Source organism: Leptidea sinapis, chromosome 25 (genome assembly GCF_905404315.1).
Source record: "Leptidea sinapis chromosome 25, ilLepSina1.1, whole genome shotgun sequence".
Lineage (NCBI taxonomy): Eukaryota > Metazoa > Arthropoda > Insecta > Lepidoptera > Pieridae > Leptidea > Leptidea sinapis.
The window spans coordinates 6,702,907-6,719,165 of record NC_066289.1 but is presented as its reverse complement, the minus strand read 5'-3'; the positions used below and the strand labels follow the sequence as shown (position 1 = coordinate 6,719,165).

The following is a 16,259-nucleotide window of genomic DNA, read 5'->3' as shown; positions in this document are numbered from 1 at the left end:
AATGTGAGTAAACTGAAGAAGATAAATATCATTTTGTTTTTATAAAATAGAAGACTTTAAGGGTTTAGTGTAGAATTTCATTTTCTATAATATCCATTCTCTAATTCTTAGAGCTTTATTTTCTATTAATAATCATTGTCTCCTTGAGAATATAAACCATTAATTAGACTAGCAACTACACTGGAAAGATTACCCAATTTTGGAAATTGCAAGGAAACTTTCTATGAACTAATGCTAGCAAACCCTCCCATAGAAGTTTTGAGTTTCTCAATACTGGAAGGGTTTTCATAAACGGATATTTGCCATAGGCACAAGAATTCGCTTATCATGCGAGTCCCTAAATATTATAAAGGTCATTCAAATTTATTACTCATTTATTCTAGAATTAGTGTAATCTAACTAAAGGATTAACGATGGAAGTTGTCGATAATTGTCTTTCAGTGTACACTTGCCAAGAGTTTTTGATGATTTTGCTGTATATTTAAAATGAGCATCTTTTTTAGTGCACAAACCTTCACCAGGTGGTCCAACATATTCGACTCCTAAAGGATTCTTCAACGGGACCTTAGTAGACGTTAGACAACGAAGGGAACTATTCTGGAGACGACGGGATATCATGGGACAGCCATTGACAATGGCAAATGTTGTTCAGGATAGTAACACCACCATCTACCACTTACCACGGGAAGACAGATTGTAAGGCTTTGATAATAAGAAAGACTGTTAAGATTATTTTGTATACAAAAGCGTTTAGCATAAAAGTATTAAAAAAAATTAATCGCAATAATAAATCAGCCTAGCAGTTAGCCGGTGCAGTTCAACGGACAGATGGCCGGTGGGGCAGAAAAGTTCTCGGAAGATGCAGTGTTGGTAGGGCCCCCGACATGATGGACCGACGATCTGGTCAAGATCGCCGGAATACGTTGGATGAGGGCAGCGCAGGGCAGATCGTCGTGGAGATCTTTGGGGAGGCCTTTGTCCAGCAGTAGACGTCTTTTGGCTGATTATGAATAATTCAGCCTGTTAACATTAATTATTGTTTGGTTTTCGTTCTTTTTTAACACACTCTTGAACCGGTGTTTGACCGCTGCAACGCAGCCATATTCAGGTTTATGTAGTGGAAGTACAGGAATAGGTATTTAATTGTCCCTCTGGCAGAGGGTATTGTAGCGTTGTTCAAATGGAGGAAAATAATGGTTGGTAATCTTTTAGAAAAAAATTGGTAAAACGGTAGACCCTAAAGGCCATCACTGTAACTTCCCGCTAATTCCATAGCTAAATCTCTTAATTTTTACATTTCTCAACTTTTGGAAAAATCTTCGAATATCAAATTGCATTTTGTCTTTGTCCTCGTCCTAGCTTCGAAAGTGATATTTTTCAATTATATGTTATATGTTTATCCTACCCAATGTTTGAGGAAAATTGGTTTGAAAGTATTGCTAGGTACTTCTTTCTTAATAAGCCTTCTAGAAATGCTTTGAATTGAATTAAATTGAATTGTAACATTGTAGAAGGTTGATAAAATTTGCCACACAGGTAATGTGAATTCTTTTACAGACTGCTAAAACATGATCCAATAACCAAAATGTGTTGGATACATGTTCGCACCGCATTTAGCATGCTGAACGCTACACCACGGTACATCTTTAGTCATCGATGGGGATACATAAAAAACGGTCAATGGTCTGGAATGATAAACGATCTGAGAATCGGCAAAGCTGATTTAGGTATAACATCTAACCTATCATTTGTAAGTGTCACAGGGATTGCTGAGTGATGCGCTAGTTGTTGTGAGAGTTTTGTGTTAGTGTTTTTGCACAATAGCCATTTTGCCGCACGTGACCCGCCCTTGAATGTAATGTATCAATCATATTTTGATGTAAAGATTGAAATGATTATTTCAGGAACTAATTGTGTACCGAATTCAAAACGTCTGGAAATAGTGGTGTTCACCGACTCGATAGGACCATTTGAAGTGAAATTCATCTTCCGCCAGCCACCCCTCTCCTATGTGGCTAATATATTCTCCTTGCCCTTCTCTTACCACGTTTGGGTTGCTATTCTATTGAGCATATTGCTTTCAACATTATCTATTTACATAGCAAGTAAATGGGAGATAATAAGAACGGGACTGGTGAGTAGAGTGGTTGAAAATAATTATGTTTATGATAAGAAGAATAAAATGTGTGTTTCTTATGTCCTAGAAGATTCAGTGGATTGGTATCCACTGAATCTTCTAGGAAATGTTGGTACATTTTTTAAGTGAAAATACTTCTTTAGCGGTGTTGAGCACATTTCTTGGGATGGGTACAAAATGTTAAACTCGCGTCAGGATACGTCGCCTGATCGAAAATTCTTAAGTCTCTCGTTGAAATTATGGATGAAAGATTTATAATTGTAATTATAGTTCGACTATTTCAACTTAATGATCATACGGTCATTGGACCAGTGGTTGGATCATTGTGATTGCGAAGCCGAAGCCAGTACTTTTATACAGATAAATAAAGAAAAATTCATGCGAAATTATTCCCTAACCATTCCACAATATTCATAAATGCACAACGTTAATGTTCAAGTTTTCACTTCTGCCGGCACACCCGGAGTGCAACTCGTATTTTTTTTTATTCATATCAGCAATCTATCAAAGTTTCATCACAATCAGATCAATGGTTTCGGAACGCATAAACAATAAACATAAAACATTGATTGTATAAACAATCTATATAGATTCCGCTTATACAGGTAGTGTCTGTGAATAAGCCGACGCGATGAGTCGCGATAGGGACGCATCATATAGAATAGAACTGATCAGTTACTCTCGTGGCTATGGTTATTGCATATGAGCATTTTATTTTTGTATGAAGTTGTTCATAATACTAGTAAACAAACATATTGTTTTCATGCGCCTGTGCCTGTAAAAGTGCCTGTTTGTATTAGGCCTATCGCAGATGACACACTTTTGGTGCGATTTAGTCTGCGGCACACAAAAAGTCTGCGTGGCGCGTAAAATGTCTTTGGCAGATATTACACAGACTCAACATTGGATTTATATAAATGAGACACAAATTCTGTTGCAGAGTCCAAATCAACTCGATGGTACAGTCGAAGATGCTTTACTGCTAACAATGAGCGCTCTAAGTCAACAAGGCTGTTCTAAAGAACCTAAGAGTTTATCTGGTGAGTAATAAAATGTCGCCTCATCAAATACCTATATAGTGGAGTATACTTATTGCTAAAAAGATAATATTATTAGGTATTGGTGGGCTGTGTACTGCACTTCGACGGCATACAGTGCGCCTATTTTGCTTGATGGGTTGGTGGCATTACTCTTGCCGTGCTAGTTCTACCGGGAAGCCCAGCATACCCTTGACGATGCCAATGACCTCTGGTAGTTACCTCGGCTTCCGAGGTATTGTGCCAATGTATTCTGCAACCTCTGGCTGTTTCTTCTGCCCCCATACAGACTCTGCAAAGAGAGCTGTCTGTAACACCCAATCTCTTAAGACGTCTCAGCTTTTGATTGGGAACAGGGTTGACTGTCGGAAGAGACTCCATGGTTTGCAGTGTTCCTACGGGAAGAGGTAACATTAACTGGAGAATATAAGTATTCTAAATCGATGGACAAGTGCAGCTATGACTAAAAATTCTGAGTAAAAGCGCAGAGATTGAGGTCTTACTTCTCGACTATTTTCTCCTCAAAACCGTAGCTTCCTCGTAACAAAATTTTGGAATCGGGAAGGAAAAATTCGGTTCCAGACTGTTTAATATACCGCTCATCTTCATCGGAATCTTGACAATAAAGTTAAAAATACCATGTTTAAATGCACAACTGTGCTGAGAAAAAATACCTGCGACGTCATCGGTCCCATTCTTTATTGCAAAAGTTTTATTATTATAATAGATGCTAATAAATATTTTAACGCTTTCGGATCAGCCTAGCTAGTCCAACGTGGTAATGCTGCTACTATTCTTCGTACGCTTCCCTGTAATGATAGTTTTAATCATAGTATTATTAATATAGTTATAAGATTTGTTTTCAGGGTTTTCTATCAACGACCTTGCATAAATGTACCAATTCTGTTTGTTTAAGGAAACTCAATATATTTGCAGCAAGGTAGGCACTGTAGATCTAAATAGTTGTAGTTGCGCTTGAGTCCGAGAGTACAATATAAGTTGTATGAAACGCTGCTTGCTTCGTATATGCAAGACTGCCTACTGTAGGTAGTAAATTAACTTTAACACTAGTGTTATATTTATTAAGGTTCATAACGAGGAAGGCACTGCCTAATTACCTATATGATATGCACGCCGCTGATTCTGAAGAAGAATATTTAGTTTCATAGGGATATGCGTATACTACTTAGAAGTAAATTCCCTTAAAATATGATTTATGAACAATATTTCCAGGTCGGATTATGCTTTTGGTAGTCTTTGTAACCCTAATGGCTCTGTATGCCGCCTACTCTGCTAATATAGTGGTATTGCTACAAGCACCATCTACTGCTATACGAACTTTGGATCAGCTAGTACAATCTGGCATGACATTGGGAGCCATTGATACGGATTACAACCGCTTTGTTTTTAGGGTAACAATGATTGATATTTACACTAGCATTACCTACTTACTGAATTCTTTTGATAATTAGAATGGTCTAACATTTGTTATACCATTGGGAGGCTCCTTTGTACAGGATGCCGGCTAGATTATGGGTACCAAAACGGCGACTATTTCTGCCGTGAAGCAGTAATATGAAAGCATTACTGTGTTTTGGTGTGAAGGGCGCCGTAGCTAGTGAAATTACTGGGCAAATCAGACTTAACATCTTAAGGAGACGAGCGCAATTGTAGTGCCGGTCAGAATTTTTGGGGTTTTTCAAGAATCCTGAGCGGAACTGCATTGTAATGGGCAGGGCGTATCTTACCATCAGTTATCAGTCCCTTATTTTCATAAAAAAATATCAGCGTCGAAAACAGTTTTGTAGCGTTCGTCTACAGTGTGATTCTTTGAGAACTTTTATGTCTGCAACCAGATTGTGGAATCAACTTAAACGGTGCTTCCAGATTGGTAAATTCAAATTCAAATATTTTTATTCAAAATAGGATGTGACATCACTTATTGAAAGTCAAAAACTATGCCTCAAACCTGAGAAGAACAGATGCAACAAACTCAGCAGGCTTTTTTTCATAAAAAAAATGTTTACAAAGTAATATCCCACAATTAAACTTATTATTTACTAGCCTAAGGGTGGTTGCTCCATTCCCAATCTGTGGTATCATTAAGAAAGTAGTTTATGTTATAGTAACGTTTACAACACAATCAATTTTAACAATTCTTTTGAATTTCGTAATACTTTTGTTTTGAACATTTTCTGGGATCTTGTTGTAAAAGCATATACATCGCCAATATTAAGACATCGCCCCACAAAAGACTTACTAACTCGACTTAGTCGAGTAGTAGGCACTATAAGTTTATGTCTGTTCCTGGTGTTAACATTATGGTTATAGCAAATTCACTTATATATATGCCTATGTCATTGTCATCATCACATCACCCGTATAGAATGTATACCTTCACATTATTGCACAGAATAGAACATTCCAAGTCCATGTCTTCGTAAGAGGAATAGCTTACAGTGTGGTATTTAGTGTGTCTGGCGTCTGGCGGCAGCACTCACAGATATAATGGACCAGATTTGTATCACACTCCGAGATCCAGACCCTCAAACCCTTACCAAAACCTATCAGAGGGTCCTGCTAGCTTACATCTGGTATTGCGGGGAATGGGTGGCAGTGATCACTTAGCATGGGGTGACCTTCAGAGTCGTCTGTTCTCCTACTTCTAAAATATCACTGGAATAATGTTAGTTATCTAGAAAGTTGAAGAATTTTAGTTTCATATTTCATTTATAAAACAAGACAGTCAAGGTTGTCTGATTTGAAGTCTGAGTCTTAGATTAAGGATTGGTCTCCGCTGCGCACCAACTAGAAACCGCACTACCTAAGAACAATATCTTTTTAATTACGGCTACAATTAGATGCGTGGCATCTTGACACTCAATGGCATCTTTCAAATTTTTGAAACACACACTTCGTGTTATTTACTTTGAAATTAATAAAATACAAAATACTTGCTGATGATTTGTGATCCCAGTGTCTTTCTTATTTCTTGTAGTATTATTTTTACAAAGTTTTACTACGCAACTTGGCATTTAAGTTTCAATTATTAGCAAAGTTTAACAGAACATGTGGCACGTCAATGTCACACATTGTTCGAGACTGGCCGTTTCCGTAATTTGCTACTACTCCTGCGGTATATAGCTGGAGCGCAGCGGAGACCAATCCTTAATCTAAGGTCTTTGTATATAATATATTATTCTCTATCCGTTGTTTATTAAAACCTCATACTCATATTATAAACCAACAATTTGACGGTTCTATGATGGTTATTCACATATTTGATAATTTTTTTATTTTATGGAATAAGAGGACAAACTAGCGTACAGGTCACCTGGTGTTAAGTGATCACCGCCGCCCACATTCTCTTGCAACACCAGAGGAATCAGGAGTACGCGCTTTTTTTGAAGGTACCCATGTCGTGTCGTCCTGGAAACACCGCACAAGCTCATTCCACAACGTTTTAATACGAGGAAGAAAGCTCCTTGAAAACCGCACTGTGGAGGACCGCCACACATCCAGATGGTGGGGATGATATTCTAACTTGTGGCATGTTGTGCGAAGGTGGAATTCGGCGGCAGGAATCAGGTCACAGCTCTTCGGAACACTCCCCGTGATAAATGCGGTACAAGACACACAATGAAGCGACGTCTCTACGCAACGCCAATTGATCCAGCCGTTCGCAGAGCACTGGGTCCTCGACAATCGAGCTGCTCTGCGTTGCACGCGGTCAAATGGGTCGAGCTGATACTGGGGTGCGCCAGCCCAGAGATGACAGCAATACTCCATGTGTGGCCGGACCTGCGCTTTGTAGAGCGCTAGAATGTGGGCCGGCGTGAAGATAGATAGAGATTAATATAATAATATAATATAGAATCCGTTCTAGATGTAGCTGCTATACTATCATTTTTTATTCATAGAAAATATTAATAACATTTTTAGATGTTCAAGGATCCTGTCCGTACAGCTGTATTTAAAAAAGTGGAACCAAACAAACAAGACGGCCATTATTACAATTTAGACGAAGGTGTTAAAAGGATTAGACAAGTATGTGACTATTTCATGACTTTTGTAAAATTAGAGACGATGAACGAGAAGGCTCCTTTGCACAGGATACCGGCTAGATTATGGGCACCATAACGGCGCCTATTTCTGCCGTGAAACAGTAATGTGTAAACATTACTGTGTTTCGTACTGAAGGGCGCCGTAGCTAATGAAGTTCTAAATGAGACTTAACATCTTGTGTCTCAAGGAGAGAGCGAAATTGTAGTGCCGTTCAGAATGATTGGGTTTTTCAATAATCCTGAGCGGCACTGCGTTGTAATGGCACGGCGTATCAATAACCATCAGCTGAACGTCCTGTTTGTCTCGTCCCTTACTTTCATTAAAAAAAGAACAGCGCAACTCCGGATACTGCCAAAGACTCAGAAACTGTGTGTGACCCGAGTATAATTATTATCTCGTCTAAGGCCCCCGTAAGTATATAAGTCCATCGTAAGGGGTACTTATCGTTACTGATTCTGTTATATTGCCTTTCACGCAAAATGTGGTAGGAACCTATTCTAACACATTTAGATGATATTTTAGATGTCCATTCTAGGAAATAATTTGCTGCGCATTCAGACAAGCTAAGGTCCTTTAGTAAAAGATGTTTCTGGTATCGGCTCCCGCACATTATACCCCGCGACATACAATTTATCTATTCTATTAAAAATCTGCAGATCGTGCGCATAATTGTGAAATTCTTTTAACAAGTAATTCCTAAGAATTTTATGATATACTTGCTGACCCAGCAAAACGTTGTATTGCCGATATTAAAATCGCGATACAAAAGTAACTGTTGATCGTAGATTGGTGAAAATTTGAAGTTGTATGTATTTTTTAATGCTAACTCATTTCCTACAAATTTGAAAAAAAATGTAAAAAAAATTAAAAAAAAAATTTGGCACTGACCACCATTAACATTTAGGGGGATGAGAAATGATGTTGTCCGATTCTCACACCTACCCAATATGCACTAAAATTTCATGAGAATCGGTCAAGCCGTTTCGAAGGAGTTTAACTACAAACACCGCGACATGAGAATTTTATATATTAGATAAGAACCATGTAATTCACATGGCGAAGATAATGTTTTCAGAGAAATCTAGTCTTTCGGTTTTAAAGAATATAATACAGACAGATTAAACCTAACTATTACAATTGATTCCCAACACAACACTTCAAAGTTATATACAAGTTGATCTATTTTTATATTAAAGTACAACCGCTCTCATAAACTATTCAAAGTTTATCATCGAATCGAAATACCGCTTTTTAACCGACTTCAAAAAAGGAGGAGGTTCTCAATTCGTCGGTATTTTTTTATGTTTGTTATCTCACAACTTTCGACTGGGTGAACCGATTTTGATAATTCTTTTTATTTGAAAGCTGGTACTTCCCGTGTGGTCCCATTGCAATTTGGTCCAGATCTGACAACGGTATCTATGGGAAAACCACAATAGTCTTCTTTTACATCTTGGCCCAATAATGTATGAAGGGGTATCCGTAATTTGTATGCGACAAACTTATGAATAACTCAACATCGCATTGTTTTGAAATAGTGTTTATGAAGTCGGTTGTTTTTTGTTGTTAAATTTTTAATAATAATTATTATTTCCGACAGCTGTTTGTCCCTTTTTAACGTGTTAAATTAAAACTTTATCGTATAATGTGTTATGTAACATTTTGTGTACATTTCACAGGGTCTTTTCGCATACCATTCAATGTTGGAGCCAGTTTACCGTTTAGCTCAAGAGACGTTTCTTGAAACGGAGAAATGTGACCTGATGGAAATAGACTATATGTACGCAAGATATCCTCTGGTGCCCATATACAAACATTCACCTTACTTGGAACTGCTGAGAGTTGCGTTAGTTTTAACATATACTATGAAAGTTATATTGAATACAACACGAGACTGCGTTTTTAATCATCAAAATACTACGTGTTTTCTCACTCAAGTATTTAGCAATTTAATGTATCTACACGGTTTCTTTATTCAGCTTAAAGGAGTATAATAGGTTTAGGGGTTTTGTCAGCATTCGATCTCGTAATGCACCGCCCTTTACCGTTGGAACGATATAAAAGTTTATGTGGTACTGCGAAATCCGGCAAAGTGAATGGCATATATACCATAGGGAAACTGTTATCACAATTAGACGAACACACACACGTACAATTTTTTTTTTATTGTTTACAATTACATTACATTCTCCTCCCAAAATGACAAAAAGTTCCAAGCCTCCTATTGTCAATTCTAATCAGGGTTACCAACTCTTTGTCCGTCAAAATAGTACCTAGTTCTAAAATGATTACCCACAAAAATATAGATATGTATAGTAGGTAGATAACGAAAAGATGTCCGTCTTAAAAAATATTTTTTGCTACTTTTGGCCTTTTTTTAATCATTCTTAATTTCTAAAGAATGCATTATTGCCATAATTGCAAAATTTGAAACGAATATTATTTCTTTAAGTTTGATGCCTTTGGAACTGTAGTAGCTTCACCTGCTTTATACTTTTTTCAGAAATATAGCAGTTGGACCTCCAATACAATAGGATTCTATATTATATAGAAGGGTTGGCAACTTTAAATCTAATATATGTGAAATTATGTCAGAATGTCTAGGTAAATAGTATCAAAAGAAAACAAACATCAAATAAAAAAACTAAAATGAAATCCAAAATGGCTGCCATGCCAATTAAAAATATGTTTTATGGTTATTAAATCGTTGAACGATCTAGTTTCTACGATTTTTTTTTTGTTTAAACCCATTTTTATTACATATTACGGATTATTAATAATTTCAAGGTTTTTCAGGCTCAAGCGCGTTAAAGAATCTGGAATCCAATCAGCGCTACACAGACGCCATCAAGTACCAAAACCAAAATGCACGGATAACGTATCTTCATTCAATAGTGTCGGACTACTCAATCTGAGACCGGTGGTGTATTTTATGCTCTACGGCATTGCGGCTTCTGTTATAATATTAATGATTGAAATTGCTGTTCACAAGATGTTAGTATGTATTCACCTGTGGAATCTGAGGTTAAACGTATTTGTTAATCATATGATATCACGTGATAATATCTGCTCTAGCAACCTTGAATTGGCGCAGGGATTAAAGTCCCTATTTGCTTAAGATGTTTCAATACGTTATCCGTCATCTGGTGTTTTGTCAATATTTTCATTAATGTACGTAAAATATTTAAATATATATACTAGTACATACATACATACATACATATATATATATATATATATATATATATATATATATATATATATATATATGTACTATATCACATATTAAGTATTAAGACGCCTTTTGGAATGCAGACCTTGAAGTATCGAACTTCAGCGATGTATTGTTTGAGTGTTGGCTATCAAAGTATTTTAAGGCCATATTTTGTGAATGGTGCAAAAACTATTATATTACATACTATATTTTCGACAAATATGATATATGTGTCAAAAATAGATAAAAGATACGATTCCTAAGTAGGTAGTTAAGCCTCTTGCCTCCTAACACCATGCGTCCTAAGGGAACTGAACCGGCCGGCCCGGAGAAATACCACTCTCCCACATAAAATTGATGTGAAATAGCGGCTTTTTCCGCTGTGTCTCATTCGGTCTATGACTATCCGGAAATCACTTCCCAGTGAAAAATAACAGCATGGATTAAAAAGAGTACTCCAGGGCGTTACCACACTAAGCAGTTGCACCAGTGCGCCCACAATTAAGACTTCTACCTAATGGTATAGATGCCCGGATCACCCCGCATACTCTGAAGGGGGCAATCCAGTGCTGACTCTACTACTCTACTGAGCAAGAGCCACAAACCACTCTCCACATTCGCTGTTGACATCTGTAACATTATGGGGCATCGATCTGATTAAATGCCGTCCAATTTCATTTGAAGACGGTGAAGCTGGCACAACTCTTTTTGACCGAAACACATGTATCTTAATCTGATATTTTTATACTTTATATGATTACTCCTACCCGTGGTATAAATTGGAATACTGCTTTATACAGTATGCTGGTGTGTGTGTTTACGACTTATTTGAGTATTCTTTTCAATGTCTGAGTATCCTTGAAGGACAGCACCTATCCAATCTCTGGCTGCGCATATACTGCGATGATGCAGACGTAGAGACTGACCAACTTCTTAAGCACATCGTAATGAGTGCCACCACCGGCATTCATTAGGACGTGCTTACATTACCATAACATCCAAGTGCAAAATTTCACCCGCATTATGTTGAAGTCAGTATGCTGCAGTTTTCCCGAACCGAAACCACGTAGCGACCCTTGAACTTAGGGCATACTTCCAACCGGCAACGTATCTCTTTAACCCTGGTCATGTAGCCGTCCATGGGCAACCGCCCATGCCTCACCACTTCCCATCGCTTGAGCGTCTTGCCCATTTGCCCCCTCTGGTTTAATAGAAGCATAGAAGCTATTACCATTAATGGTCACCAAGACTCAGCACCTGGTCATAAGGCTCGATTGGCAAAAGCGTCGTTGGAAGCGATCGTTTCTGAAGTCATGAGACCTGAAGAGTGGCCGTCATCTAACACCGATCTTGATCCTCTGAATTATGATTTATGGTCAGTTTTAGGGATAATGGCATGCTCTTATCGTGATGGTAATTTTTAGTACTCCTAGTTTAATCTTATCTACCCTATACACAACCCAAAATGTTTGTGAATACATAATTTTCCCACGAAGAAAGTACGTGCCTGAACTGATACCTAAGATTGAATTAAGGCCAATGAAGGTCATTTTAAATGAGCTATGTTTATTCTTTTGCATAGTATACCTGGTCTTCTAGGTAAACAACTTTTGACAAGAATAAAACCTTGGTAAATGCTTTGCTTACAATTTTAATTTTTATTTTAGATCAGCGGATAATAAATCTTCATCTGGATCTAAATAGTATATTTAAAGTTCGAGTCTGAAGATGTCAGCTAGAAGAGTTTATGATTATTGTAAATGATTTCATGAAATTCATGAATGGCGGCGACCACTTCGTTTTTCCCAAGTTTATATATGTAATATAAGATACATAATTTTGTCTCTAATATAAAATAAAATATGAATCATGTTTTGAAGTTTTATTAACAGATATTATTACTGCCTACCCATCCGTAGCCTTTCTGACAATTTTGTAATATATGTACGATTTATTTAAATTTAGTGGACATGACGGACGTTTTCCTTATTAGGATGAATGAAGAAAAATTAACATTTAACGTATTTAAAATGGGTAAATAAGTATGCACCAATACTTGTGGTTCTAATGCTAACTGCACCTTCTTAAAAATATCAAAGAATCTTGAATATTCTAGAGTTCTATAGCAAGAATTACTGAAGTGCTTGTGATGGAACTTTGTGTTATATAGATAATTGGAGATCCATACATTTTATCCCGCATTAAATTAAAACATTATATATCATGGCGGCTAGATGTGCCGATGCGGTTACCTAGAGTGCATTCGACTTTTAATCTGCCTCTATACGAGAGAATGGACCACCCGATATTGGGCGGCATCATCTTCCCCTTACTGTAATCTGTCTATAACGCATCACTATCACAAAAATGCAACTTTTTTGAACATAATTTTGATGTGCATGGATTTTCTTCGGTTGCTTTTAAAGTATTTCGAAGCACCAGTATATTTCCTCCTCAGAACTTTACAGTTCGGATCTATTACTCAAGCAACTAGGATCGAAACGCTGGTTGTTTGTAGTCAGCTACTGCTTTAACTGACGCACTATACAAGGACTATGACCATCCATGCAATGTAGCATCACACCGACTATTGCAACAGAAGCTCCAATGAGGACGGCATGCGGCATGTTGATGCCGCATGCCGTCTGCACTGTAGCAGTCTAGGAGATTTATGGTCGAAACTACCAATTAGGAAATGTTACGATAATCCAAAAATTAATTACAGTATGACTGTAGCAGAGGTAATCAGTGCAGGTACGTCTCCAACTGCTGCATGGTCCATTACATGATCAGATTCTTACTTTTGGGACCTGTTACCTGGGATGCATAATTGCGGACGTGGTCCTCCTTATCTACACATAGCCATAGCCCGGCCGGAGGCATAAAATTACGCTTTCTAATAAGAGTGTGATAAATACGCTGTGTTGCAAGGTGGAGACATCTGCGTCTCCATCAGGAATAACAATGCTGAATTCGCCAACAAAAGGTGTAGTGTACCTGGCAGTGACTTTGGTTTGGAGTCTCCTGATATCACATAAGTCACCATGATAAACATGGAACAGATGATAGATTGCTGCTATCTCGGTTGTGTCCTGGACAGAAAACGGCGGCATGAGAGAGATCGCCAGGGTAGAGAATTCCGATTCGAGAGAGGGTAGTATGGATTCTCCGGCTCTGGTAGAGTCAGTGCCTTCTTCTCCCTTTTATAGCTCTGACATATTTCGATCGTAAGCCAGTTTTCGATACTAACCTATGCATTACATGGCAGAACTTGACCGCTATCAAAATCAAAGGATGTCTCACAATAATGTTAGCACTCACTTCATTCAAATCACGTCACAGCAGTATGGTACTACATTGCTGTACCTACTGTTCGGTATAAACACTGGTGGGTTCTACTGCTAACTGGTACAAAAGTTTAGAAATTAAAAAATAAAACAAAATCAGATTTATAGGTACAATAAGTTATTTTTTATGTCACTGTAGCAATAAATGGAATTACCAAATATAATATATGCTTATAGGGGTTAGATTAATAAGATATTGTCTTATAAGTTTTCTGTTATATAGAAATAATCTGATCTTTTGGGGTTTTGTTGCGTTTCTTCACTGTTTCTTTTTGTGGCCTAAGAGTTGCAGCTTTTCTGTATCGTTGAGACCGCTTAATGGGAAGATTACTCTGCTTAGGACTTGACGGTAATTTCTTTACCTTTAAAGATGTAGCATCAAACCCAGGTTTCCTATTGAACTTCTCTTCTTCGTAGGTTGAACTTTTACCTTTTGGTAAGGTATTTTGTGGTAAGGCAATTTTCTTTTTATTTTTCGCAGGTACATCACCATTTTTTAATTCCTCTACTGTTGCTGTTTTATTTGATGTTTTTCTTAGGTCCCGTTGTTTACCGACAGTATTATCAGATAGTACGCTGGAGATATTGGCGACAATCACACGAAGCTCTGTTAATGTGTGACCTTGAAAGTTGACATCATCTTGTAATTTATCAATCTTTTTCTCAAAATGCTTAAACGATGATACGATGCGTTGCAACGTATCCATGGGGCGAGTTTTTTTCATAGACATCTTATATAAAGCAATATATAAGTACTCTCAATTTGAAATATATTGTAGCTACTGTTAGGTTTGAATTTATTACATCTTAATTTTGACTAAAATTGTTTTCAATAGTCCTAAAAATCAATACTCTTTGAAATCAATCTAGCATTTTAGACAGTGACTTTAGTTTTAAACGTACCAACGAGGCTACAAAAAACTGGTAATTCTTATTTTTCCACCTATATTAAAACACTCTATGGTCGTGGCATTTCTATAAAAAGAGGTATTGCAATAATAATTGTTAGAAACTCAATATTTTCATGTATATCAATAATGCCTTAATTACTTAAATTCTTATATTTTTTCACAAATTAAAAAATTTAAATGAAAAACTGTTGTATGGGACTTACCTAGTAAAATTAATATTATTATTGGCATCATTTTAAGTTTACCTTTTCGTTGAGAATTAACAACACTACAGGCTTTTCATGATATTTTAAATGTCCTTAAATATCACAATCGACGGCAAAGCCTGCAGTCAAATTCCACCTTCGCACGACACGTCACAAATTAGAATATCATCCCCACATCTATGTGTGGCGTTCCTCCATAGTATAGTTTTTAAGGAACATTCTTTCACATAGCACAAAGCTGTGGAATATTTCCGGGATAATATGGCGTGGGTATCTTCAAAAAAAGCGCCTACACCTTACGTAAAGACCGGCAATGCTCTTGTGTCTCCTTTCGTGTTTCAAGAGAGTGTGGGCGGCGGTGATCACGTAACATTAAGTGACCCGTACGCTCATTTGTCGTCCTTTTCTATAAATAAAAAAAGGGTAAAGGTTGGTGAAGGTCACCGCAAGACGCCTGCAAGCATTCTAAAGGTGATGCTACTAATGATTTGCATTAGCTGGACAGTAAAAATCAGGAGTGTTTGAGGGCGTTCTATACCCCGAAAAATAATTTTTAATATGAAGAAGCACAAGGTAAAATGTCTTGGCTATGTGCTCAGATACAATAGATAAAAGCTGATTCAGCTTAACATCACGGGGAAGGAGGAGGGAAAAAGTTCTGTTGCGCTGGCATTGGGAAATTGACGAATTCAAAAAGCCTTCATGGCTCAGGATCCTATACGAGAATAACATAAAAACGTGTGCATCTCGGGACGCCCAACAGTAATGATAACTTTAATTAAATGGTTTAACTTGAGAAAAGCTCAATTTTTTTGTATATTAATATGATAATGTAAGGAAAGGTTATTTTAATAAAATCTTTTATTTATTATAAATATATTTTATTCTTAGTTACAATTCCTGAATATGTACATTGGAAATATTTTAATAAATACATTGGAATATGAAAGAAACAATTGGTCAGAGTGAGAGAGGAGGAGCCTGCCAACCGCTGCCGTATACGTTAGAGAAAGGGAGGCCAGACAGGCTGGCGCCGTAACGCGTTATGTTACGAAGCTGTTTATCCTTCTATGAGAAGTTATCTCTTCAAAATAAACAAATATCATTTTATTGAGTTGACAACTTCTTTAGGCGCGTTGGACATGAGAAATAGCCATTGAGCTCGCAACACTGTTTTCGTTAATGACACCTCTGTATAATATTGTATATGTACGTACATAGATACACATGCATGTTGGCATTTTTTGAGATGGTAAAAAACCATTGAACTCCCGACATTGTTACAGTTGCCAAAATCACAAAATATTTAGTGCACTATAAAACATTTCCTGACAATTTAAAA

At 37.1% G+C, this 16,259-nt stretch overlaps 2 protein-coding genes across 2 annotated transcripts; one reads left to right on the top strand and one right to left on the bottom strand.

Moving 5' to 3' along the window:
• The first annotated feature begins 4,403 nt into the window (after positions 1-4,403).
• Positions 4,404-12,197, top strand: LOC126972126 (uncharacterized). Its single transcript, XM_050818720.1, has 5 exons — positions 4,404-4,586; positions 7,117-7,221; positions 8,919-9,085; positions 10,036-10,233; positions 12,121-12,197. The coding sequence occupies exons 1-5, from the start codon at positions 4,416-4,418 to the stop codon at positions 12,155-12,157; spliced, it is 678 nt and encodes a 225-aa protein (XP_050674677.1). The 5' UTR covers positions 4,404-4,415; the 3' UTR covers positions 12,158-12,197.
• Positions 12,198-13,901: 1,704 nt separating this feature from the next.
• On the bottom strand, positions 13,902-14,704 carry LOC126972123 (uncharacterized). Its single transcript, XM_050818717.1, has one exon. It carries the CDS (start codon positions 14,529-14,531, stop codon positions 14,016-14,018), a length of 516 nt encoding a protein of 171 aa, XP_050674674.1. The 5' UTR covers positions 14,532-14,704; the 3' UTR covers positions 13,902-14,015.
• Between the last annotated feature and the right edge of the window lie 1,555 nt (positions 14,705-16,259).

What these genes read in the sequence shown, in the direction of transcription:
- LOC126972126 (XM_050818720.1), top strand. Translation starts at nt 4,416, where the DNA reads ATGCTTTTGGTAGTCTTTGTAACCCTAATGGCTCTGTATGCCGCCTAC. An exon ending in GTGTTAAAAGGATTAGACAA is followed by an intron (nt 7,222 to 8,918) that starts GTATGTGACTAT and finishes TACATTTCACAG; the next exon opens with GGTCTTTTCGCATACCATTC. An exon ending in TTGGAACTGCTGAGAGTTGC is followed by an intron (nt 9,086 to 10,035) that starts GTTAGTTTTAAC and finishes AAGGTTTTTCAG; the next exon opens with GCTCAAGCGCGTTAAAGAAT.
- LOC126972123 (XM_050818717.1), bottom strand. Translation starts at nt 14,531, where the DNA reads ATGTCTATGAAAAAAACTCGCCCCATGGATACGTTGCAACGCATCGTA.